The sequence below is a fragment of the Ctenopharyngodon idella genome, chromosome 6 (genome assembly GCF_019924925.1).
Source record: "Ctenopharyngodon idella isolate HZGC_01 chromosome 6, HZGC01, whole genome shotgun sequence".
NCBI classification, from domain to species: domain Eukaryota; kingdom Metazoa; phylum Chordata; class Actinopteri; order Cypriniformes; family Xenocyprididae; genus Ctenopharyngodon; species Ctenopharyngodon idella.
Window position 1 is genome coordinate 11,723,262 of NC_067225.1, and position 27,684 is coordinate 11,750,945.

Below are 27,684 nucleotides of genomic sequence, written 5' to 3' on the forward strand. Positions count from 1 at the left end.
ATAATACATAATTATTTAAAAATAAAAACAATGAATGTGCTGAGTATCCAGATTTCCTTTAGATAACTTTGTATTTTTATATGTAAATTTATTTTGATGAATTTATTTATTTTTAACATAAAGAGGGATTTTGTGTGTAGGACATGTTTTGTCCCTTATCTCAAGAATCAGTGACCTTTTATTATCTTCACTTTTATTCTCAACCTCGTAACAGTTATAGTTGTAGTCTTATTCATTCTGATTTTCAATCTGAACTTGGTATAACTCTACCGAAATTTAGTCTATTGATATAACAAAACCTTCAAATATACAAGTCTATATATAATTCCTAGAATTATATAGCATAATTCAGATGCATCTCTTTGACTGTGATTCTGTTTTGTCTGCCAATGTTCAACAATATTGCCAAAATGCATAAATTTACACATAACATTTGATCTAGTATTTTACATGAATGCACATCTTCGAAATAAACAATTCAAAACCTTTTTAGCATATATAATAAGCACAATATAGAGTTTAGTAGTTTCCAAAAACACTTTATTATTATTGTTCTCTCTATAACCAGACACATTATCACATTATTTACCTTTTAATGAAGTGGAATGAATATGTACTAAATCCATCAAACGGTAGCAGCAAGTCAATTAAGTTTAAGGAATTGAACAATTTACTTTTTTTAAACTTTTGGATATGTCTTATTGCATTTAAACAAATAAAGGAAACAAAAATCATATAAAATGAATTATTTAGTGAAAACAATACCAATGTTTATTAAATAAATTTCTATTTTAAAATGTAGGGGTGTTTGAGTTTGCAAATCACAACACAATTCTACAAATTCTAGTGAAGTTGTAAAAAATTGAACTGATAAATTATTTATGGGAGTGTGGATTAATAAACTCTAGTCATTGAGGGCACTACTGGACTCATCAAACAATCAATTCCTTGAATTATTACTCTTTAAACTAATGAAAAACAAAAGCACACACATTTGTAGATCAGCCGTCCTCCCTGAGCAATCTCACAGACATAAATACACAATCTCTGAGCCACATTCACATACTAGGGACTGTAAATTATAGGGATGTGTGTGAGCAGGACACCACAGGCAAAGAACCTTCAGAGATTCAGCAAAACAAAATGAAAGATGTCCAAAAAACGTTGGCGGTGTTTTCATGATCAGACCAACATGGTCTTGTGCGTTGTCTGATGCCTGTGAGATCTGAACGCAGCGATTGGCTTGGCCTTCATGTACGTCTTGTCTTTGGCCTCTTCGACTGGCGCTTGGCTTCATCCACAGGGATTCCATCGCTGCTTGTCTGAGCGAGTCCTCGTACACCCTGGATCTGGTTGACCAGCTGCAGGAGGAGTGGGATCACCTTGGAAAGACACAATATCATTATCTACATAAGAACTGCAGCTATCGTAAATGACAAGAATCTACGAGTAGCTCAACTATCCTGAAAGAAAAAGCAACAGGTACCCGCTCATGATTATAGGCGGCGAGCAACAGCAGTAACGTCAGAGGAAGGGCGATGAAAGATCCCTGGGAAACATCTTGATCTGGTACTTTCCTCTGTGAAAATCAAAAAAATGTACACATTAGGGCTGAGTGACACATCTGATATAAGTGATACTATACTATAAAGAATGCTGGGCTAAAAACAACCCAAGTTGGGTTGAAAATGGACAAACCCAGCGATTGGGTTAAATGCTGGACAGTTTTATTTAACTCAACTATTGTTTAAAAATGACTATATGTCTGGCTTAAAATGAACCCAAAATATGTTGGAAATTGAAAATCAGACACATAATTACTAGAGGAAACAATAATAATCAAAAGGTGAACATTTATTAATAAGAAATTTAATAAATGTTTATTGTTTCATTATTATTCATTAAACTTATTAATAAATGTTCATTTATTAAACATATTAATAAATGTTAATTTCCAACATATTTTGGGTTCATTTTAAGCAAGAAATACAGTAATTTTTAAACAATAGTTGAGTTAAAGCAAACATTTAACCCAACCACTGGGTTAAAACAACCCATTCGCTGGGTTTGTCTATTTTCAACCCAACTTGGGTTGTTTTTAACTCAGCATTGTTTAAGAGAGTATCTTGATATCTAGCTGATATATAAAGAAAATTAGGAAATATCATAATTGTATAACAATAAAGCTAAAAGTTTAGCTTATTATAAGATTATTACACACACACACACACACACACACACATATATATACACACACACACACACACACACACACATACATATATATATATATATATATATATATATATATATATATAAATATATATATGTGTGTGTGTGTGTGTGTGTGTGTTTCTTCACACACATATATATATATATATAAATAATCTCATTTTCATAAATTCTAATATTGGTACCTAAGATTATTACAAGAAAAATGATTATAAGATTATTACACACATACATTATATATATATATATATATATATATATTATACACAATTTATATTATATATAATTTTATATTGGTAAATATAATTTTAAATGTTTTATGGGGGAGGTGGGCAGTAAAATCAACTTTTTAAATGTAAAATATTGATATATATATTGAATATCGCCACAATCTGGAAAAATATTGAGACATAATTTGAGATATATCGCCCTGCATTAATACAAATTAAATTTAAGATCTTAATCTAATTTATAAGAAATGTCAACATCTTGACCAGCTTTTTGAATGCAGAATTAAGACTCTTTCCACACCAAATGCTAGAGCTGCGCAATTCTGCTTAAACTGAGAATCACGACTTTTTTGTTTCAAACAGAGATCAGGATTCTCCCACGATTCTGAACAGACAACTAAACAAAATAACATTTAATTTACTAGATGCTCTGACAAAATGTTAATTGCTGAAGTCTATTTAAAATGTTTAATTAATCTAAATGAATTATTTTAAAAAACGTTCTGAATGAATGATTCAATGACTCGCTCATTCCTGGATGAATCAGCGTTTTTGAATGAATCTCTTGAATGAATGATTCAATGACAAATACATTTTTTAACAGTCACTTGCCGCCACCTGTTGGCGTAACGATGTAATCATCATCGATAGAATTGTTATTTGAAGCTCCAAGTTACCTAAAAAGGTGATTTATTTGCTCCATTTTTGCTCCATCAATAGACATCAGTGTTTATATCCAAACTATAAACTTTTATCCAGTACTTCTGGATAATATGAATAATATGAATAATAAGTGATAATATGAATATTTGTAACACAGAAGTAATGATATTGTGTGGTTTGAGAAGCTGTTTCATACCTAAACTATACATGACAACGGTTCTCTCAGGCTCAGCGGCAGATTTGAATGTTCAGATGTGATTTTGTCAAATGTTTAGTAGACACAGGAGAATCGTTGTCATTTAGGAATGAGATCTCGTAGGTGTTTGAATCGAGATTGCGATCTTTTAACAATTAATTGAGCAGCTCTACCAAACGAACTAATCATAGATGAACAATCTATTCACACAAATCTAATTATTCAGCATGCTTTCATCACCGAACAAAAAATAATTATGTGTGAAAAGGTTCTTACCTTAGGGTTAAAGGTTAGTGTTACATGTTTGTGGTAACCAGAGGACGTGAAAGAGACCTGTGGGAGTTTGATGTCATACTGGGATTGAGAAAGTGACGTGCCCAGCATCAACACATAGCTCTGCACGAGGACAATAAAATGAAATTAATTCATTATTAAATAAAAAATGTATAATTATGAAATAAATGAATATTGTGATTCTAGAAAGTAATGATCTACCTCTCCGTCACGTGGCAGGGGGGCAAAGTGGAAGAACAGGGACTGGCCAAGAGACACAGTCTGGAAGGGATTGTCAAGATTGTCACTCTTGTAGAGCTTCACCTTTAGAGAGAGAGGAACAAAAATGACTTCAAGATTTCATCAAATATGAAAAAAAGGAGAGTTTAGGTTCCTGTACCTACCCAGAGAGTGGGGAGATGATCGGGGGAAGTGATGACGTTTCCGCTCAGATCAAACTGATTGATCTGTCTGAAGGCGATTATGTTTATTCCTTCAATATCAGTGTTGCCCACCTAAAACCGTCAAAAAACAAATACATGAATGGAAACTTCATATCCACCTTTTTCCTGATGGGCCTACTGTGTTTTAGATTATGGGAGGCACTTCCGGTTTGGGGAATTTTTATTCAAAAAGACTGAAACAAATCATTTCAAATGATAAGGTTGTGCTACAAATAATCCTTGACTGAATCAGCTGTAAAATTTCCTACGTTTTATTCTTCAGACGTCAGGAGAATAACATAACGCTTGGTATGTTAATGTGACGTGGTATAACAAGAATATCTAAATCATCAGCACAATCAAATTTATATCACATTATAACTCACAATTGCGAGAAATAAAGTTTATATCATATTTAAATTATCATATTATATATTATATTGGACTTTATAACACGCAATTGCGAGAAAAAAAGTCACAATTACCATTTTTATTTTTTATTCAGTGGCAAAAGCTTCCACATTTCCCTGATTGTTTACAGTTTAAAGGGTTAGTTCACCCAACAATGAAAATAATGTCATTAATCACTCACCCTCATGTCGTTCCACACCCGTTAATCTTCAGAACACAAATTAAGATATTTTTGTTGAAATCCGATGGCTCAGTGAGGCCTGCATAGCCAGCAATGACATTTCCTCTCTCAAGATCCATTAATGTACTAAAAACATATTTAAATCAGTTCATGTGAGTACAGTGGTTCAATATTAATATTATAAAGCCACGAGAATATTTTTGGTGCGCCAAAAAAAAACAAAATAATGATTATATAGTGATGGCCGATTTCAAAACACTGCTTCAGGAAGCTTCGGAGCGTTATGAATCTTTTGTGTCGAATCATGATTCGGATCGCGTGTCAAACCGCCAAACTGCTGAAATCACGTGACTTTGGCGCTCCGAACCGCTGATTCGACACGCTGATTCATAACGCTCCGAAGCTTCATGAAGCAGTGTTTTGAAATCGGCCATCACTATATAAGTCGTTAGTTTGTTTTTTTTGTCGCACCAAAAATATTCTCATCGCTTTATAATATTAATAATGAACCACTGTACTCATATGAACTGATTTAAATATGTTTTTAGTACATTAATGGATCTTGAGAGAGGAAATGTCATTGCTGGCTATGCAGGCCTCACTGAGCCATCGGATTTCAACAAAAATATCTTAATTTGAGTTCCGAAGACTAACGAAGGTCTTACGGGTGTGGAACGACATGAGAGTGAGTAATAAATGACATTATTTTCATTTTTGGGTGAACTAACCCTTTAATTTAAGTTACTCCCATAATTTGTGCAATGTGTCATGGGACGTAGGAAAAAGGTGGATAAAATGTGCTCACCTCAATGGTTTTCTGTGGCGGCAATGCTCTCTCTATGTGATCATTTCCTTCTCCTCTCAGCTGAACGTTGTAGTTACACCCGGGCTGAAAATGAACACAATAAAAAGGCAAGCTTAGCTTAAAACATACTTTCTTTTCTGAAGAATTGTTTGCCTGAAGAGTTTCGTCTAGTTAATTCTCACCAGCAATCCTCGGAGTCTGAAGCGTCCCTCTTCGTCAGTAACCGTGTCCTCGCTGTACATGCCGCACTCTCCCAGCCCCACTGCCTCCACGGCGACACCCTGCTCCGCATCGCCACCTATTGACTGCACTGTTCCATAGCAGCTAAGATACATGTCAAAATATAGAAATGAAATGAGCATGTTTCGAAAAGTTTTTTTTTTTGCAAGAAATTAATACTTTAATTCAGCAGGGATTCATTAAACTGATCAAAAGTGACAGTAAAGGTGTAATCAGAAATGTTTCTTGAGCATCAAATCAGCACATTAGAATGATTTCTGAAGGATCGTGTGACACTGAAGACTGGAGTAATGATGCTGAAAATTCATCTTTGATCACAGGAATAAATTACACTTTAAAATCTATTCAAATAGAAAACAGTTCTTGTAAATTGTAAAAATATTTCACAATATTACTGTTTTTAATGTGTTTTCTTATCACATAAATGTAGCTTTGGTGTATTAAGAGATGACTCTCAAAAACAAAAAATTGAAAGGTAGTCTACATATGCATATATATCAGCCAACTTTTGTACTAAGCATTTTTACTGCCAGTGCATACTGTAACACTTGAGTACTGCTGACCTGTATGCAGTTTTGAAGCCGGTGATGGGAATATGGAGGACCTGTCCTTCCTCTACTGTGATCATTTGTGACGAGGGCTCAAAGCGAAACTCCTTCATCATGGGCTTGAAATAGTACTGGCCAGGACTCTGAGATGGAGAAAATATAGGCATTTCAATTTAATAATGTTTTTTGTGGAACTCAAAAATTTTTTTTTTTTTTGTGAAAATGATCTCTTTTTTGTACATACATTAAAAGTCACTCAGTCAATGTTGTTTTTAACCTCATTGACCTTCGTTGTACGGAAAAAAACTGTTACAACATAAAAAATGTTACAACTTTCTCCCACAGAAGAAAGTCATACAGATTTGGAACGACATAAGGGAAAGTTAGGGCTGCTCGATTATGGCAAAAATCATAATCACAATTATTTTTTGTCAATATTAAAATCATGATTATTTAACATGATTATTAGTGGGTGAAATTTTACAATTATCAATACGTCAGCAAAAACTAATACTAGGTTAATTAATGTAAGTAAAAGGTCCTCAAAATAACTACATAAGACAAGTAAACAGTCAGCAACACTACAAGAACAAAGAAACTAATTATTACAAACAAAACCAACAAATAAACACAACAGAACAAAAATACAAATTAAAATTTAGCTGCGAGCATCAATTATCTGGGTTCAAGCGATTTAAAGCATATGTGTAAAAAGATATTAAGCTTTAATTAGCAAGGCTGTAACCATCTCGATCATAGATAGAAAAGACCATTTACAGCCAATACAGGCAATTTACCAGAGGAAATATATGTTTTTTTAAAGCTTTTCAAGCTTGAGCCAAAAACCTAGGACTAGTTCGCCAAAGTTGGTTTTAGAAATAATCTCCAATATTTAACGAATGTTGCTCAGAATGAGGAGTTCGACCTTGTGGTATGAATGTTGTGGGCGTGTGCGAAAAATCATGTGATACACAACCCTTTACGCACGTGAAAAATGTAAAGGTGGCCCCCGTTGGCCGATTTCTTTCAAATTTCTCACAGGCCTCTAGGGCCGTGAGTCAAACAGGCCTACCGAGTTTTGTTCCAATCGGCCTCCGTTAACCTTGTCTGATAGCTGCTCAAACTTCATTGGCCGATGGCAGACATGTTTTTTGAGATACGTCAATGTCCTCATAGACAATCATGGCACCTTGGAAAAAGACACTTCATGCCAATTTTCAAGTTGATCAGACTAAGGGTTAAGTAATTATAGGCATTTTCATGTTTTTTTCCTGTTATAGCGCCACCAAGTGGCCAGTCGCCACGTCCTTTTTCACGTGACCACAGAATGAGCTCTTACATATGTGTGCCAATTTTGGTGAAAATATCTCACTCTGTTCACGAGTTATAGCCATTTTAGTAAAGTGGCTCCACCCACTTCGAACGTTTTGGCGGCCCTTAAAGACCGTGAATCGAAATTTCAACTTTTTTGGGATAATTATTGACAATCACACTCCAGAGAATCTTGCTGCACTGGTTTGGTTCCGATTGGGCCAAAAACCTAAGACTAGTTTACAAAAGTAGGATTTTCAAAAAAATCCAAAATAACCAGAAATTTCGACGAGCAAATCCGAGCCTACGCCTAACGGTTTAGGAGTTATTACCTCAATTATCTTGTTTTCATAATTGTTCAGAAGCCAAAATCGAAACTGAAAATCAGTGATTAATCGCACAGCCCTAGGGAGAGTAAACAATGACAGAATTTTTGGTTGAAATAAAACATCCCTTTAAAACTGTACACCTTTTCTGTATAAATCTATACTCCAATGTGATTAACGCATTAAAAAGATGACCATGGTCACAGTACCAGGTTGTTGAAGGTGAGGAGGCCAGTGTCCTGAGTGAGTAAGTTCGAGCGGAAGCTGGCTCCACTGAGAGACAGCAGAACCCCCGAGAGAGGAACACCATCCTCTGCCTTTATCTGAGGGGCAAGAAAACAAATCTTCAACAAAATGAACCATTTGTTTCCTAGAAATGAAAATACGAGATGAAATGTGATCAACTCAGCTTATGAGAAGACGTCAATGTGACACTGACCTCAAAAGTGACGCCTGCCAAGGCAAACGCTTTGAAGTCTCCTGTCTTTCCCTCCACTGGAGTCAGGACAAAGCCCTCTTTACTGGCACTGATGTCATACAGAGAGTCACTATGTAGGGGTCCAACACTGGGGAAAAAAGGGAAATGTTTATTGATTAGAACGCTAGAGTGCACTTAAAGTTTTCAGCCACAATAACTGCACTTTATTTCTAAATATGCAAATAGTCATTCACTTTCTAAACCATTCTATTAAGCTAATATGCATTATTAAATACATGGATAAGAGAGCCATTAAATAAATGAATGCAGCAGGGCTCGACATTAACGCTTGTCCGGGACAAGTGGATTTTCTGAATGGGTAAGCGAAAGAGAATTTTACTTGCCCGACCGGACAAGTAGCCTGATTAAAATGACTAAAAAATAACTAGGGAATTAACAAAAAGCAAGAATGAGTCTGATTTTAATACATTTAGTGTAAATGGTGATCGATAGTGGATAATAATATATAATGTAGGCCTATAATGTACCGACGGTAACAAGGTTGCGCTGTTGAGGTTTGCACAGCCTCTCTTTAATGAATGATTCAGAGTTTTGAACGAATCAGTTGAGTCAATGATTCAATGACCCATTCATAAACAACTGCCTCATTCTTGAGTGAATCAGCCGTTTGAATGAATCGTTTGACTCACTTCTTGATAAAATTTAAGAATTTAACATGAAAGATGAAGCAAACATTTATTAAAGGGTTAGTTCACCCAAAAATGAAAATTCTGTCATTAATTACTCACCCTCGTGCCGTTTTACACCCGTAAGACCTTCGTTCATCTTCAGAACACAAATTAAGATATTTTTGTTTAAATCCGATGGCTCAGTGAGGCCTACATAGGGAGCAATGACATTTCCTCTCTCAAGATCCATAAAGGTGCTAAAAACATATTTAAATCAGTTCATGTGAGTACAGTGGTTCAATATTAATATTATAAAGCGACGAAAATATTTTTGGTGCGCCAAAAAAAACAAAATAAATTATTTAGTGATGGCCGATTTCAAAACACTGTTTCAGGAAGCTTTGGAGCATTATGAATCAGCGGTTCGGAGCGCCAAAGTCACGTGATTTCAGCAGTTTGGCGGTTTGACACGCGATCCGAATCATGATTCGACACGCTGATTCATTATGTTCTGAATCTTCCTGAAGCAGTGTTTTGAAATCGGTCATCACTATATAAGTCGTTATTTTGTTTTGGCGCACCAAAAATATTCTCGTGGCTTTATAATATTAATATTGAACCACTGTACTCACATGAACTGATTTAAATATGTTTTTAGTACCTTTATGGATCTTGAGAGAGGAAATGTCATTGCTCCCTATGTAGGCCTCACGGAGCCATCAGATTTAAACAAAAACATCTTAATTTGTGTTCCGAAGATCAACGAAGGTCTTACGGGTGTAAAATGGCACGAGGGTGAGTAATTAATGACAGAATTTTCATTTTTGGGTGAACTAACCCTTTAATATTTGGGGGGAAGATGCCCTTTATAAAGGTAAAAAAAATATCACAATTATGCAGATTTAAATATGTCAAAGCTGACTAAACACTGATGAGAATATTGCTTCAGAATAAGTTATATTTACACCACAAAAAAATCCTATTTTTTTCTGGACAAGCAACTTTTTTTACTCGGACAAGTGAATGACGGATTCACATGACAAGTCTTAATGTCGAGCCCTGTGCAGTATGTTTGTGAATAAGCGAGATACCTGTAGGACCCGGTTTCATCTGTGAGAACTGTAATGAGAGGGGTTGTAGCTGCACTCTCTTTAATGGAGATTTCCACACCCTCCAGTGTAGGCGACACCTGCCCCGTGAGGAACAGCCCTGCCCTGCCTGCAATCTCCACCATCTGACCTGGGCAATTCTCTGTCAGAACATATCAGATTTAGAGGGTAAAACTGTAACCTGGTTTTCTGAGGGACATTAGCGAGGCATTTCACTACGGGACGCACATATGGATGAAGTTTCTTACATCCTAAAACCATGGGTTTAAATGATTAGCAATTTGTTTTGCATTAGTATGTGAAAGGGCTTGGACACAATATGCATCTATTAGCATAATATAAATATAAATAAAGGTTTCAGAAGTGTGTATTGCACTCTAACCTCCAGTGATCGTAGCCTCTACTTCAGGAGGGTAAAACAGAAACTCTTTGGATGAAGGTGTGACTGTGATCTTCTCCCCAGCCCTGAAATAACCAACACAGTCAAGATATAAAATTAAGACCATGAAATCATCACTGAAATTCATTCTTTGCACATATGATTTCACAATATTTTTTCCTAAAGCCCAAAGTATACTCTGCACACTGTCCATGTGATGTAAAAGTTTGCGCACGCTGTCCAATTTTACAATCCAAATTTTGTGCAAGATACTCAAGCGTAGAGGTGCAGATTCTGTGTTTCCTCTCCACTGCAAAGATGAATTTGGTTGTTACTGATTGTGTCTTATTATTATAACTGAATTTGATTAAATTTAAGAAATTACAGAAAATACTGAGATATAATTTTTTGTCAATATCGCACACCCCTACTCAAGCGCTTGAAATCCACTAGACGCCAAATGCATCTTTCCATGCCCACAGCCAAAAGGAGTATACTTTGAAAGGCTCTGAACGCAGAAAATGAAGGGCTTTAATACAGACAAAAGAGGAAATTGCAAGCAAACATTCCCCAAAGATCTTACCGTGCCCAATAGGAGAATTCATAGTGGAATGGCTCATGGAGTTCATCTGGTTTCTCTTCCACAGGAAGGCTCTTCTCCTCTCCTCTTTCTTCCCTCTCCTTCCTGCGGGCGGCTATTTCCAGAAGCTGCTGCTCTCTTCGCTCTTCCTCGCTTGAGCGCAGCGGCCCCAGAACTAAAGCAGGCTCACTCTCAATGGAAGACCTGCCAAAATAAAACAAAAACCTTAACCTGTTGGAGAGCGACAGACAGAGCAGATTTATACTTTTAAACACATTATAACAATGTTGTGCCTCACTCACTTGATGGTGACTGTGACGTCCAGCATCTTATCAGTGGTGATGAGTCCTGTCATGTGGTGTCGGACAGCAGTAAGGGTTAGGATGCTTGGGGCAGACCTAAGGAACAGGATGATAAAAAAAAAAGTGTGGATTAGAATTTCTTAAATAATGTTACACAAGCAGCACTGAATCAAAGGGTAAAAAGCTGTGGCAACTACTCTGATTTTAACAAAAATCTTGGCGCTGGCAGTCACATACGTGTTGTAGGTGTAGTAATCCTGTTCAAACTGGTGACAGGAACGTGGAGTCACTTTATAAACACCTTAGATTGAAAAGAAATATGTTGAGTACTTTAGCCTCTATGAACTTAAAAGATTAGTTCACTTCAGAATTAAAATTTCCTGATAATTTACTTACCCCCATATCATCCAAGATGTTCATGTCTTTCTTTCTTCAGTCAAAAAGAAATGAAGGTTTTTGAGGAAAACATTCCAGGATTTTTCTCCATATAGTGGACTTCACTGGGGTTCAACGGGTTGAAGGTCCAAATGTCAGTTTCAGTGCAGCTTCAAAGAGCTCTACGTGATCCCAGACGAGGAATAAAGGTCTTATCTAGAGAAACGATCTGTCATTTTCTAAAAAAAAGAAAAAATTATATACTTTTTAACCACAAATGCTCGTCTTGCACTGCTCTGCGATGCTCCACGCATTACGTAATCCTGTTGGAAAGGTCACACGTGATATAGGCGGAAGTACTGATCCAGTGTTTACAAAGCGAACATGCAAATATTAAGCCAAACGGCCTTTACAAAAAAAAAGGTAAAACAACGATGTTGGACGATTTTGAAGTTGGCGGAGAAAATGACCCTACAACGGTACTTCTGCCTACGTCACGTGTGACCTTTCCAACGTGATTACGAAATGCGTGGTGCATCGCAGAGCAGTGCAAGACGAGCATTTGTGGTTAAAAAGTATATCATTTTTTCTTTTTTTTTTAGAAAATGACAGATCGTTTTGCTAGATAAGTCCCTTATTCCTCGTCTGGGATCATGTAGAGCTCTTTGAAGCTGCACTGAAACTGACATTTGGACCTTCAACCCGTTGAACCCCAGTGAAGTCCACTATATGGAGAAAAATCCTGGAATGTTTCCTCAAAAACCTTCATTTCTTTTCGACTGAAGAAAGACAAACATCTTGGATGACATGGGGGTGAGTAAATTATCAGGAAATTTTAATTCTGAAGTGAACTAATCCTTTAACCAACTGAAAGACAGACTGAGCTCACCTGGTTTGGACAGACAGAAGCGATTGACTCCTTTGGACAGATTGTAAATGCCAACGTTCTCTGGTGAACTGCCATCTTGGAAAAATTCCTAAAATTATGGGCAAATAATGCATCATAATCATCATTACCATTTTAGACTAGTAACAGCTTATTCTGGCAACTCAGTCATCATTAAATATTGAATATTTTCAGGCCTCACCAAAGTAATGGCATGGGACAGTGAGCAGCGCAGCAAGTATCCAGTTTGTCTGAACTCCACTCCTTCTACATATGAGTCGAGTACATCGATCTCCACTGACTTATGCTTCCAGCACCACTCTTCTTGGGTGATAGACACTGTGATAACCAGAGGCTGTTAATCTCTGAATGTCTATACTGCTGAAAGGCTGCACGATTTCACTCAAAAATCATAATATGATTTTTTAAATAACATTTTGCAATATAATAAACCTTAAAGGGTTAGTTCACCCCAAAATGAAAGTTCTGTCATTAATTACTCACCTTCATGTCGTTTCACACTTGTAAGACCTTCGTTCATCTTCAGAACACAAATTAAGATCTTTTTGATGAAATCTGAGAGCTTTCTGTCCCTCCGTTGACAGCTACGCAACTGACATTTGACGCTTCAAAAAGTTCATAAAGAGATCGTAAAACTAATCCATATGAATTGAGCAGTTTAGTCCAAATTTTCTGAAAAGATTTAATCGGTATAGACATTCATTGAGTCTCTTCAGAAAATATGGACTAAACTGCTCAAAACTGTCCAAATTTTACGATCTCTTTATGAACTTTTTGAAGTGTCAAAGTTGCAATTGCGTAGCTGTCAATGGAGGGACAGAGAGCTCTCAGATTTCATCAAAAAGATCTTCATATGCGTTTCAACATGAACGAAAGTCTTACGGAAAGTCTTGCTGTTAAAAACTAAGCTCAGAATCGATTCGAAAGAGAATCTCGATGCACTCAGAAAATCTCAGAATCGATCCAGAATCGATATATTTTCCCAGCCCTATCTGGGACTCGAACCAATGACCCATGAGCCACCGTGCCGCCCTAATCTTTTTAATTTTACTATAAAATAATAATATTACAATAGTCATTTCTGTATGAATTTCTTTAGTTTCTCACAATTTTTAATTAATTGTGTAGTAGGGCTGCAAAAATACACAATAAATCACACTTAATATGAAATCGCGCTTTTGCTAAGTGCGATTATGAAATTGCAAAGGCTGTGATTTATTTTATGCGCAGCTTGACAGTGAAGCACGGCAAACGCTGCTCCATCTGGTAGCGTCGCTTATAATGTGCTTTTGAAAAAGCAACACGCGTCAAACATCTTTCCAAAGACTACAAGCATTTATGAACCTCTTGTCCAACAAAAGACAACATTTAATAGCATGCTTTTACTCCAAACTCACTTTGTGAAGTGTTTGAAATAACACTTCTGTGAGATGATGTGGCTTCTTACACAGAATAAGGCACACAACAAATTATTTCATAGTGTTCAATACAGTGATACAGGCTATGTCAATTAGCACTGAAGTATAAATATACTTTATTATCATGAAAATACCCGAGAAGGCTTGAAAAACTCAGATAAACCATATATTGTCGTAGTCGTGTGTTTATTAATCATGTTTAATCAATCAAAGCATTTCAATCTTCTGTTTATTCAGCTACAGTGATACTATGATGCCCATAGGGATTTCCTGGAACGCTGCACGTTATATTGTACTTCTGCAGGGCATATTTTGAGTTTCTGCCCGAGAGCGCCCTCTGGCTTTCAGGTGGAGTAAAGTTTACAACTGATCACAGAGCCGTGCTGCACTGAGAAGCTGCGCATAAAAAAAAAATTGGCAGCCTTTGTGAAATATCACGCAGTTTAATTTCAATTATTCATGTAGCCCTATTGTGTAGTAATTTCTACATTCCCAAAGATAGAAGTAGGTGAAATTTGCGGGTTAACAAGGTCTAGTTGTTCAGAACCTACCCAAAGTTTCCTATTAAGACCCATTCACACTACACCAACAGACGCCGGCCAACACTGACAATCACCAGATCGCAGTATTGTTACTTCTCAGACATTCCCCAGCCCAACAAACACCAACTGAACATGTTCAATCAGCTAAAACAAGCGGCAACCAACAGCAACAGACACCAACAGGGGTAACGTACTGATCTGACAAAGCATCTGTTGCTGTTGTTTGGCGTCTGCTGGTGCAGTGTGAACTGCCCTTTATACTACACCAAATATTTTGGGGTAAAAGAGCAAAAACAAATGCTGCCTATTTGCATACATGTTTAAATCTAATCATCTCTATTATTGCTCATTAAAATCAAAACAGTGCTTACCTTTGTACTTGCCGGGTAACACGTTATTGAAAGTGAAGCTGAGTGTTTCACTGCTGCCAGACAACTGGAGGTTCTGCCTCTCTCCCTGTCTGCTCACAGGCTGAAGGGTGACGGTCAGATCTCCACATGCCACTGATGACACAATTCAGTCATTGAGCCAAAGACAGAAATCACACGTATCTAATTGAATTTGATAGCGGGCATGAAAAATATCTCACCAAGACAGGACACAGAGCCAGAGACAGATGCTATGAACTGAGTGAAGAGAAGGTCAGTGATGGGATGGTCCACCAGTGAAATATCGAGAGAGTACGGCTGAAGAGCGAGCCCAGCCTTTACGTCACTTTCAGGGAGGGTCACCTGCAGTACAGCACAGGACATAATTAAATTAACATGCAACTACACTAACTTTAATTTAAAGTGGCGTTACATCAGAAATTCTCATTACCTGCACGATGTAGTCCCCTGGTTTAACTTGAAAGCAAAACGCTCCATGACCGTCACTTTCCACGGTGCGAAAAAAGCCCTGATCCTGTCTCTGGGCCGAGAGAGTAACTCTGTAGTGGCCAAGCTGTTTAACAGTCTCAGGAAGACGGGTGACTAAGATGTGACCACACACGCTGAACCTGGAAATGACAAAACGACCAAGTTATGAAGTAAAATATCTAGCTTCCACCAGACCGCCTTCCGTATTCAACTTACGAAAAAAAGCGTAACTGTCGTCGCGTCATTTACGTTTTTTTCGTAAGTTGAATACGAAAGGCGCAGGACATTGTGTAAGTGTTTCGAACTGCGAGAGGCGTTACACTTTCTTCCTAAGTTGAATACGGAGGCTGTCTGGTGGAAGCTAGATATTTTACTTTATAACTTGGTAAATATGGATAATTTCCTACACAAACGCATCGCTTTGCTTCAGAAGGCCTTTATTAACCCCCCTGAGCCGTGTGGAGTACGTTTATGATGGATAGAGACACTTTCTTCAGCTCATACTCGTTGGTATCCCTCACTGCCATTATAAAGCTCGGATGCGTCAGGATATTTATTAATATATCTCCGATTGTGTTCATCAGAAAGAAGAAAGTCATATAGGATGACTTGAGGGTTAGGGTTAGAGTAAAGCTTGGGCTAATTTTCATTTGAAAGTGAATTAATCCTTTATCTACAGTAAAGCGAGAGTTTGGGGCGTGGCTACGGTAGTAGGCGGGGCCAGAGGGTGTTTAGCCAGTGTGTGAGCATGGCTGATGTGTTACATGGGAAAAGACATTTAGCTTCGATTAAACAGGTCATGATTACGTCAAAGCAAATGGGGCATTGTGATGGTACGCACTACAATGGACGCTTTAATACCAAATACGTAAATATGGACCCGTTCAGAAAGACAAAATGTACTAGTTTTATAATGTTTCCTTTGATGTGTCCAGTGTAGACCAGTTGGCCTCAAACCATTGTGGCGCGCCATGTCACGTTGGATGGATTTATTATAAGCGAGACACTCTTGCGTTCACTATTGACAGAGTATTAGCTTACTCAGTTGCTTACTCGTGACACACAGCAACACAGCTAAAAGTAATCCGAATATGTTGAACCTTTAATTAAGAAGAAGCCTACTTTTACCTGTTGAGACATGCCTTCACAAGCACCCGGAAGAGCTATGAATTGGGTGAGGCGCAACGAAAGAGGCGTTTACAAGGTTTTTTGAAAATATGCTTTATTTTTGTAATTCCGCTAGATGCCGCTAGTGTCACAAAAATGACATACTTCACCTTTAAGGACAATTCTTATATGCATACTCACCCTGCAGTGATGATGTCTGGCAGCTGAGGGGTGCTGGGAGCAATCTTCACTGTGACCGGCTCAAAGAACATCAGCTCCTTGTGTGTGCTGATGGTGTAAGTGCCTGTGGTCATATTCTCCAAACGGAATGAACCATCTTCTTTAGTTTCCACTGTGAAAGAGATATATAAACACAATGTGTTAATTTAGCATTAATTGTTGGGTTCTTAGGATATACCCATGGCATTATGTTAATTTCACTTAAGCGTATCATCACAGTTACCTTTAATTTGGTTATTAAGCGTGACTACAGCATCTGCAACACCCTCTCCATCAGGGCTATTCAGAACTCTGCCCATCACAGAGAATCCCATGACCCGGAATATTGGCTGAGAGACAAAATTGGAAAAACATGTTAGAAAACAGGTTAGGCTGCTGAGCAACTGATTTATACATGATTTAATTTATTTTAGTGCTGTCAAAATTAGCACGTTACAGAATGCGATTAATTTTTTCAGTTTAACGCGTTAAAAATATTTAACGCAATTAACGCAGCATCCGTCATAATTTGGCTAGCGTTACATTCTAGGATCGCGCTCTTATTCACGCAAATGCTTTTAAACCATTCAAGCGCCACAAGACAAACGAGAACGCGCTGTCTGTGAATGTCGTGTCATGTGACACACACGACTCGTGCGCACAGTACGCGCGCCAGTATCGAGTTCTCTTTTACCTTGAACAAACAACACAGAATTATGCCAAAATGCCCATTTTGTGGAGTATCTTCATAAGAGCAGTCTTAAATGAGTTAAATAACATCTTAAATGAACTTAAAGAGTAAATGAGATGCACGTCATGTTCGGCAGCGGCAGCTCTTAAAGTGACAGCAGCATAATAAACCAGTTGCTGTGGTGTCATTAATGTTCATCAAAGAACAAAGATAACAGAGAAAATTGTAGCTTTAATAAGGATTGATATAGATTTCATTTATAAGTTATGCAGTGAAGACTGTAGTGTGTTTGATAACGTTATTAAATTTCTGTATATTTCCTACTGTCTGAATCTTGCATTATTTGCTGCTAAATTAAATTATTGTAAAAAGTACTAAATTGAAAGAAGACCGTACTGTTTTGTTCTGGTGATTAAACCAAATGTTCTCATTAAATATTACAATGATATTATGTGTTTTGAAACGATAATATAGTATAGTTGTAATGAAAGCATGCGATCAGGTTTTGAAAGAGTGACTAGTAGTGTTACAAGTGTGATCGGTCTGGAGTTTTGAAAATATACACTTTACTTGTGAAAATAGTACCAAAGCAAATAAAAAACAACAACTGTACAACAGCATCAAACCATAATTGTCAATTAATGTGTTAATCCATGCCTACATATCTGTAAGAACAAGTCAGAGAATTGAGAAACTCACCTCCAACATTAAACTGTTGTGTTCTACTTTGAAATCCATACGAGAAGGAGCAACATCAAAAGTAATTCTCTCCCCTCTGTAAAATGGGACCTGCGGTTCAAGAAGAAACACGCTAATAAACTAAGACTGACATTTGTGCTTTATTACAAATTATTTAACTTATAAAAAAGGCTACATGAGATGTAGATAAATGTCAAATTATTTTACTTTAAAGGATTAGTTCACTTCAGAATTAAAATTTCCTGATAATTTACCCACCCCCATGTCATCCAAGATGTTTATGTCTTTCTTTCTTCAGTCAAAAAGACTTTTTTTTTTTACAGGATTTTTCTCCATATAGTGGACTTCACTGGGGTTCAACGGGTTGAAGGTCCAAATGTCAGTTTCAGTGCAGCTTCAAAGAGCTCTACACGATCCCAGACGAGGAATAAGAGTCTTATCTAGAGAAAACATCGGTCATTTTCAAAAAAAAAAAAAAAAAAAAACAAATTATATAATTTTTAACCATAAATGCTCATCTTGCACTGCTCTGCGATGCTCCACGCATTACGTAATCATGTTGGAAAGGTCACGCGTGACGTAGACGAAAGTACCGCGGTAGGGCGAACATCAAAATCATCCAACATCGTTGTTTTACTTTTTTTTTGTAAAGGGTGTTTGACTTAGTTTTTGTACGTTATCTTTGTTGACACTGAATCGGTACTTCCTCCTACTCCTCCCATGATTACGTAATGCATGGAGCATCACAGAGCAGTGCAAGACGAGCATTTGTGGTTAAAAATTATATAATTTTTTTTTTTTTTTTTAGAAAATGACCGATGGTTTCTCTAGATAAGACTCTTATTCCTCGTCTGGGATCATGTAGAGCTCTTTGAAGCTGCACTGAAACTGACATTTGGACCTTCAACCCGTTGAACCCCAGTGAAGTCCACTATATGGAGAAAAATCCTGGAATGTTTTCCTCAAAAACCTTCATTTCTTTTCGACTGAAGAAAGAAAGACATAAACATCTTGGATGACATGGGGGTGAGTGAATTATCAGGAAATTTTAATTCTGAAGTGAACTAATCCTTTAAGGTAGAGCCAGTAAGTAATGACATACTGTGCAGAAGTCTTAAGTATGTTAGATTTCTCACCAAAAATATATATATATATATTTGCTGTAGTGTGCCAATAGGAAACATCAGTTCACAATTCACATTTCCAAAAGAATTCATATGAAAATTAGTGCCAATAAAAGTAAAAACAGCTTCTTACCACAGTGTATTCCCCACTGGGAAGGCAGGGAAAGGAGAAAGTGCCGTCCTCACGAGACTGGGAGCTGCACAGATACACAAGGGAGGGGTCGCCGACTACAGCCCCATCCACAGGAGCCACACTGCAGCCACTGATATCCTGGATGAATAATACATTTGTTCAGATAGAGTTTATTGGACTATAGATGATGAGTCACATTTGTGAAGACATTATCATATTATGGAATGACATCCATATGCTATTGGGTTTTGAATCTAATAAACCCCTTTACCTTCTGTGCTACACTGGCAGAGTAAAGGAGGAAACTGACTCCTTTCATTGGTTCACCGTCGCTCTGCACCTCTCCAGAGACATCATAGCCCTTTACCACAAGAGGAGCTGCGGCGGGGGCGTTTTCATTTGACACAACCACAGTGGTTGAGCTCTGTGAGGGGACAAAAAGAGTAGACCAACAAGACCTCTTAAAACAAGGAAAACGATGGATAAAATTGGAATTTTCTCCATTTAAATGATAAGAAAACAGAGATCATATTTTTTGGCTGTAGTGACCGTGTAAATGCAGGGAAGGACAATCTTGGGCCTCTGTCAAATGTTAAAGGTCAAGTAAAAAACATTTGGCAGCCATATTTGACTCTGATCATAAATTTTACAGGCAGATTAAAAAAAACAAACCTTTTTTTTCAACATCGAACAATCACTGTTGTTGCGTCACGCCTCGATTATTGTAAAAAGTAGGGCTGCCCCCTAATAGTCGACTAACCATTAGTCGACTAGAAGAGGGTTAATCGAACAAAATTGGTATTAGTCGATTAGTCGCAGAAAAGAAACCTCCACAGGAAGTGGCGAAATCACGCAGTCTGTGACGGACAGATTGTTAACGGCAGGAAATCCAAACATTCGCCTATCATTCATCATTATATTGACCTCAAATATGGCTTATGAATTGAAACAAGTTAGTGGTAGCAACTTTACAAATCCGCTCGCTCTAATGTTAACCTAGATAAATGTACGCTATTATTAGCCGCATATTTGTGTGGAGAGCGCTTACTGCATGACATGGAGGCGACTGTGTGATCACTGGAATTTAACTTAAAATACTCATTTTTGGTCATACAGATAACTGTAATCTAACATTCAAAACTGTAAATGGTTTGCTTTTATGTCTGTAAACTCACAATAACAACAAAACTTTGCATTTTTCTAAAATAATGAAAACAAACAGGATGAGCTTTCTGCCGTCTCGGTCTTCAGTGAACTTGAGCGCGTCACAAACATGAACCGAAACTCATCTTATATTTGCCTCACAGACATGAAAAATATATCTATGGAAAGCTTGAAATGTCTACTTTTAAACTAACCGATTCAAATCTAAAACAAATATTGTCAGATTATGTGATCCGTATGATATAGGTGCGTCCACTACTGCGGAGATGACGAGTCAGCATCATCGACTTCATCTCTGCAGCCGAAAACACATAAAACACTAGTTTATCAATAAATTATTAAAATCTTCAGTAGTTTTTTCTCGCCACATTCATAATGATTAGGCTATATGTATTATATATAAATGATTAAAGGCTCATTATTATGATTTATATGGTTTATTTATATAAATGCGCGATTAGTCGACTAATCGCTTAAATGAATGACTACTAGTCGACTAGAAATATCTTTAGTCGAGGGTAACCCTACAAGAAAGAGACCATATTATTCCTGTCTGGGCCTCTCTTTGGTTACCTGTCAAGCAGCGAATAGAATTCAAGGTATTGATGTATATTTTTAAAGCTCTTCATGCTTTTATATTTCAGAGCTTCTCAATACTTGCTGCTCCTCTAGATCCCTTAGATCAAATAATCAGCTGCTTTTGGATATTGTTCAAGTTGCGTCTAAAAACTCACTTGTTTTCTATAGCTAATACAGTACAATAGTAGTATATGTGGCTGTTTGTGCATATGGTATTTGTGGTTTTAATTTTTTTTCTTTCTCTTTTATTGTTTAGCACTTTGCAGTTTTATAAATAAAATTTTATTCGATTTAATTTGAACAATAAACTAAGTACACAAAACTGTATATTTAAATGAGACGCTCTGACCAATGTAATGTATGAACAAACACAGAAGTATGAAATGTAGTGGCAGCTTTCTTCGGGTGTTGACCTATCTGTCATTGAAAACTGTTTTGCCAACAAGCTAGTTTGTACTTTATACTGTTCAAGATACCTGCTCAAGGGTCCATGAGACATGAGAGGCAGTGATGTCATAGTTTCCTGGAAGCACCTTGAGGAAAGTATACCTGTTAAAAAAAGCAAGATAGATAGGGTAAGATGTTTTTTGTCTATTTGTTAATGGGGTATTTGTACAGTAAAAATATTACATTTATTTTGAGTTGAAAAGAAAGAATCTTGGGGTAGAATGATCCCCCAGTGGCATATTGTTGCTGGGTTTATTTATTTATTTATTTATTTATTTAAAGTGAAAGTGACGCGTAGCCGATTATGGTGTACCATACTCGGAATTTGTGCACCCATCCAAGTGCACACACACAGCAGTGAGTATTGAACACAAACACGCTGTGAACACACACCCGGAGCAGTGGGCAGCCATTTTGTTGCGGCCAGGGAGCAACTGGGGGTTAGTGCCTTGCTGAAGGGCACCTCAGTTATGGGTAATGAGTAGTGTTGTCAAAAATATCGAGATTTAGATATGTATCGATGCTGAAATACCTGAAACGGTTCCAATACTCCTTTTCTGCAGTAGCGATACACCGATACCAGTTGCGCATTTTCACTCTCTCTCCTCTCACTCATCTCATTCGCTCCCGGGTTGAGTCATTCCCGCAGGTTGCACGCTCACACCAAAAGCACGCACACCACTGATCTATATAAGTGGCGTGCACATTTGCGAATAGCAAATTGACTTTTCCGTGGCTTATTGCACTTAAAGAGTCAAATACATTCAAAATGATGTCAAAATGCCAGTCTTTTCGAATATTCAGGTAAATACAGTCAGTTTTTGAACGTAAACGCATGTTGTGCATTAGTATATTGGATCCGTGCATAAGCTCTTAAAGTGACAGCAGCCTAATAAACCTGCTGGTGTCTGTCATGTTAATCAAAGAACAAAAGATAAAGAGAAAATCACTCGCTGCTCTTGACTGAATAACTTTTGTGACTTTATTTGTAAGCATTAATCTGTATTTCATTTTTACAAGGAAGACTCTGAATTTCTATATTATTTACCTGAATACTACTGTTTGACCCGCCCACTTTCATTTGTCTCTTTATTCTATTGTATTTATGTGCTATTGTTTGCAATTTGTTTATTTATTCTTATTTTATTACTGACTGTTTACTTGTCTTTTTTTGTAAATGTAGTATACAAATAAAGCCTCCCTGTGCTGTGTGTATTAGAAACAAAATTACTCAAATTATCAAAAAATTATGATATAATAACAAATTATCTGTATGGCGGTATATAGGGCAGTTTTCCCTGTGTTATCGAAAATGGTATCGAATACCGATATTTTTCAAGGTATCGTATCAAAGCTGGAAATTCTAGTATCGTGATACTAGTAATGAGAGTGTCCATGTGACTGCAGTGGTTCAATCATGTTATGAAGCGACGAGAATACTTTTTGTGCACAAAAACAAAACAAAAATGACTTTATTCAACAATATCATCTCTTCTCTCCTACTCTGTTTATGTTGTAAACAAAGTGCAAGCGCTTCCAGGTTCTACGTCAGAACGCCGACTCATTATTTAAGAACTGTAGTCACATGGACTATTTTAACGATGTCTTTACTACCTTTCTGATCCTTGAAATTGGTTATGACATTGCTGTCTATAGGGAGACCAGAAAGCTCTCGGATTTCATCAAAAATATCTTAATTTGTATTCTGAAGATGAACGAAGGTCTTACGGGTGTGGAATGACATGAACCAAAGCGGTGCAGAGATTGACATCATATCAAGCCCACTGTGACCAAAGAAATCTTTCAGGATCAGTGTATAGTGTGACCGTGGCTTACCAATTTATGAAATAAAAAAAACATCTACTCACTGTCCTCCAGCTTGTGTGAGGACACTCTGAAGAACATCATCTTCTCCTGCTTTTCTCAAACTTACTTCAACCCCTGCAGGTCCCAACAAATGCCCTTTACTCAAGACCTGAATGAGTGAAGAAAATGAGCAGATTATTTTTTTTTATTTTACCAAAAAACGATTTACAAAGTCAGATGTACAAAATTTCAACTTACAGTTCCCAGGACTGAAAACCCGGTAAAGACGAAGTTGATGTCTTGTTCTTTAGTGCAGATGTCAGTAATTCCATCCACATGTAGGTCCACAGTCGTTGGTTCTGCACACAGATAATACATGACAGGTTCAAGAGTATACATGAACTTGAATTACTGAAGATTGAATTATGCACAATTTTATCACATGATATAACCACCACTTGATATGTGAAATGATCCCTTACCAAAGCTCCATCCTGATGGTGGTTCTATCTTTATAACAAAATCACCCTGTAAAAGATGGTAGTCCCAATTAGTGCAAACATATGCACAGGCTATGATCATGAAATATGTGCATTAATTGTCATAAAATGCAGGAAGGAAGAAGGAAGGAAGACTTTTGGCTATCTTTGTGTTTTTCTACATGCTGACACTCATCTAAGTCACTGATGCTGGAAACTGCCTCTCTGATGATGTGAATTAAGGTGAAGCTGCAGGTATAATGATGAAATACTGCCTGGCAGGCGCTCCCTCAGCCAGTTAAAAATAGATGGGCATGTCAAAAATGAATTTCGCCCCAATTTACACCACCAGAGAAGCTTGCAGCAATTTGCAGTCCTAATGTGATTAGTGTAAACTCCACTGGGGAATCTTCACCATTCTGCTGATTAGGGCTGCAAAATATACTCAATTTCATGATGTATCTTAAATGAACTCATTCGGGTTGAAATATGCATTGCAATTTGATTTTAATGCATCAATCCGGAAAGGTTTGGAGATGAAAAGAGCATGGGAAGATGACCTGATGCTGTCGTCTATCTTCAAGAGAGCAAGGTGTTTTCCTCCAGTGCATTTACATTTCCCTGGTATATTCTTATTTGAATAATGAATATAAAGTCAAGTATCTTTATAATACTATAATAAATATTTCCTTAATATATATGAAAAATAATAGTTAACTAAATATAATTTACTACACTGCAAAAAAATGCTTTTCTTACTTAGTATTTTTGTCTTGTTTCCAGTCTAATTATCAAAAAAATTGTTAAATCCAGATGCTTTTACTAGATAAGTAAAATGATATGAAGATGAAGATTTTTCTTCTTTTCTGAAAAAATAAAAATAAAAAAAATAAAAATGAAGTGAGTTTTTGCTTAAAACAAGGGGTAAGAAAAATAATCTTGTATCTGTTTAGGACAGAAACAAGAAACAAGTTTTCAACAAAAACAAGATTATTTTTGTTACCCCCTTGGCAGATCATTTTGCTTGTTTTAAGCAAAAAACTCTTTTTCCTTATCTAGTAAAAGCATCTGGATTTAAGATTTTTTAGATATTTGGACTGGAAACAAAAATACTAAATAAGAAAAGCATTTTTGAAGTGTATGAGGGATCTACCTCTTAATTTTTCTTTAAAATTGTTTATCATTTATCATAATTCTTGCTGCCAAATTGGCTTCCAATTTTATTTATTTATTTATTTATTTATTTATGCCATATCAGCAACAAGGCTATTTTCATGGTGAAAACAGAATAAACAACAAAATTCATACAATTAACAACAACAACAACAAAAGTAAGACATTTCAGATTAATACAACATAGAAATTCCTAAATACATTCAGATTACAGCCTACTTTTTAAACATCAGTTAAACACGTCTCTGAATAAAACCGTAATCTATTTACATTAAAAACATTGCAGTCCAGTAAAATATGTTTAATTGGCTTCCAAACATTTACAATTTACTACAGACAATGTATAGAATGTTTGTTTTTATAGCCTTTAATTTGTGCGTTATTTGGGGAGAACTTTATGTTTTATCAATGAAGTACATAAAAAGTACATAAAGCCTACTTTTTAAAATTAATTTGAAACAATTATAAATAAGCAATATGAAGAAATATAATATATGTAAATGAGGGGAGTTATGTAAATAGAAAAGGCGGAAAAGAGTAGTAATAAAAATAGAATAATATTCAAATAAAAAGCAGAATTCAAGCTCCACATAATTTGCTTATATTGATGTTCTAGATGTCATTTTGTACATAATGTAAAACAAGCCTATTATTTACCATTTGATTGCCATTAAAGCTAGATGATACTTTTTACACAGAAGGACATTTTTTTAGGGATGCATGATATATCGGACATAATATCAGCATCGGCCAATATATGATCACTTTTAATGTTATCGTTATCGGCCCAATAAGAAAATTTGGTCGATATATTAAAGCTGATAAATAATGGATTATTTCCTTCAGCTGAGACGCTTCAGATGCGCACTGTCCTCAATTATGGTTTTAAATTTCTTGAAATATGATTGAAGATACAGTTAAGTGCAACATATGCAGCACAAATCTGTCATATAGACTACATAAAATTATAATAAGAACATTATAATCGTGTGTTGGGACATGACTTTTAATGAAGAGGCTTTTGTATTTGTAATCAGGCTCCCAAAAATTATATAAAAATTTTTATTTAGATATATCGGCCAATATATCGGTTATCGGCTTTCAAATATAAAGAATTATCGGTTATCGTATCGGCCAAAATTTTCATATCGGTGCATCCCTAGTTCTTTTCATCAAATGAACAGGAACATGCATGGAGGCGTCATTATTTTATGGCTTAAATTTAGAGATGCACCGATATATCGGCCAATAATCGGTTTAAAAACAGCCGATAGTCAAGGATATATCCTGTCAGTCAAAAGAGGGCAGGAAAATGCACTAAATTTGAGCTTTGTGTAAAGAAAATGCTAAGAAACCAGTTTGGTGTTCGGTATTAATAGTAATTATATAAATTAATAACATTCAGAAAGTTAAAAAATATTCATTTAATCTTCAGAATTTTGTTAATGTGTTAATTTAGAGTAATGTGTTTGTTTATAACTGATACCAGTTACTCTGAAACAAGTTGATGAAATTGAGAGAATAAAGTTTTTATTTGCATCTCTTTCAAAGTATAATAATTAAAAATGATTAATTATTAATAATAATTAAATTATCAATTTAAAAGAAGGTATAAAAGGCAGAACCCCCAATCTATCGGTATCGGCAGATATCACTCTGAATAATCGGCTATCGGTATCAGCGCATCTCTGCTTAAAATCCTAAAAGAAGCCAGCGTAGATCACATATTCCTCTATATAGTGCAAGTGAAGCCATCTCAGTGAAAAATCTTGATAGAAAAAGATTCAGAATAAATGCCACAAGACATTCAAAGAGTTACTGTACCTTGTCATAGAGGGGGATCATGAAGTAACCATTGATTGGTGCACATTCAGTCTGATATTTCAGAGAGCCCTGCTTAGTGTACAACTTTATCTGTAAACAACACATACATGGTGAATGTTGGCCATGATAATACCATTGTATTTACAATATATCTGTAAATGATCATCAAATAGTAGGCTAATATGTACACTATGATACTTAAATGAAACGCTTACTAATACTGCGAACTGACTGCAGTTCATTCAGATAAACTAGCTTGAGTAAGACAAATCTAATTAACCGAGGCAGATCTGTGATAATAATAATATTAAACATGCTTGAACAAATCATGTGTTTCGCTGACAATGCTTGACAGTAGCTGTCAGGCAACCTGCTGCTACATTCACGACAGAAGGCTCAACAGATTATGTGATTTACAACCCGTCAGCATAACTTCTTAGCACAGCAGATGAGGTACAGATCAGAGAATCGGTTCACTTCCGGAACGGCGCGCGCTAGCTAGCCAGCTAACCATTCTTCACCAGAAACCTCAAGTCTTCTTACCTCAATGACAGAGTAATTAATTTCCACATCTGACTTGACGAACCCCCCACAGCCTACCAAAATATCATCGGTACCATTCACAAATGTCAAATACAAAACAGATAGAATAAGAATCACTAGCTCTTTAATTCCAACCATCGTGCAGCGCTGGTGAAGCGTACTGACGTACGATGCACATGGCTCCGATGAATTCAGCCAATCATTTTAATGGAGAATTATTTTTAGCTCGTTCCTATTGGTCGGTCACGACCGGTGCCTATA

General features: G+C 36.5%; 1 protein-coding gene and 1 long non-coding RNA gene across 2 annotated transcripts in view; one reads left to right on the top strand and one right to left on the bottom strand.

Annotated features, from left to right (window-relative positions):
* The window catches only part of LOC127513925 (uncharacterized), a 757,994-nt gene that overhangs the window by 621,400 nt on the left and 108,910 nt on the right, over positions 1 to 27,684 (top strand). The window lies entirely within an intron of this gene.
* On the bottom strand, positions 519 to 27,617 carry nomo (nodal modulator). The gene is made up of 31 exons (XM_051896072.1): positions 27,424 to 27,617; positions 26,881 to 26,970; positions 23,887 to 23,932; positions 23,663 to 23,763; positions 23,467 to 23,573; positions 21,628 to 21,700; positions 19,680 to 19,832; positions 19,409 to 19,546; positions 18,152 to 18,241; positions 17,006 to 17,111; positions 16,744 to 16,894; positions 15,398 to 15,575; positions 15,168 to 15,309; positions 14,950 to 15,081; positions 12,800 to 12,936; positions 12,601 to 12,688; positions 11,574 to 11,637; positions 11,337 to 11,432; positions 11,038 to 11,238; positions 10,458 to 10,540; positions 10,058 to 10,217; positions 8,299 to 8,425; positions 8,069 to 8,182; positions 6,238 to 6,365; positions 5,617 to 5,758; positions 5,435 to 5,518; positions 3,999 to 4,109; positions 3,817 to 3,918; positions 3,598 to 3,717; positions 1,487 to 1,579; positions 519 to 1,382 (listed from the first exon to the last, which is right to left on the bottom strand). Exons 1-31 carry the CDS (start codon positions 27,559 to 27,561, stop codon positions 1,251 to 1,253), a joined length of 3,627 nt encoding a protein of 1,208 aa, XP_051752032.1. The 5' UTR covers positions 27,562 to 27,617; the 3' UTR covers positions 519 to 1,250.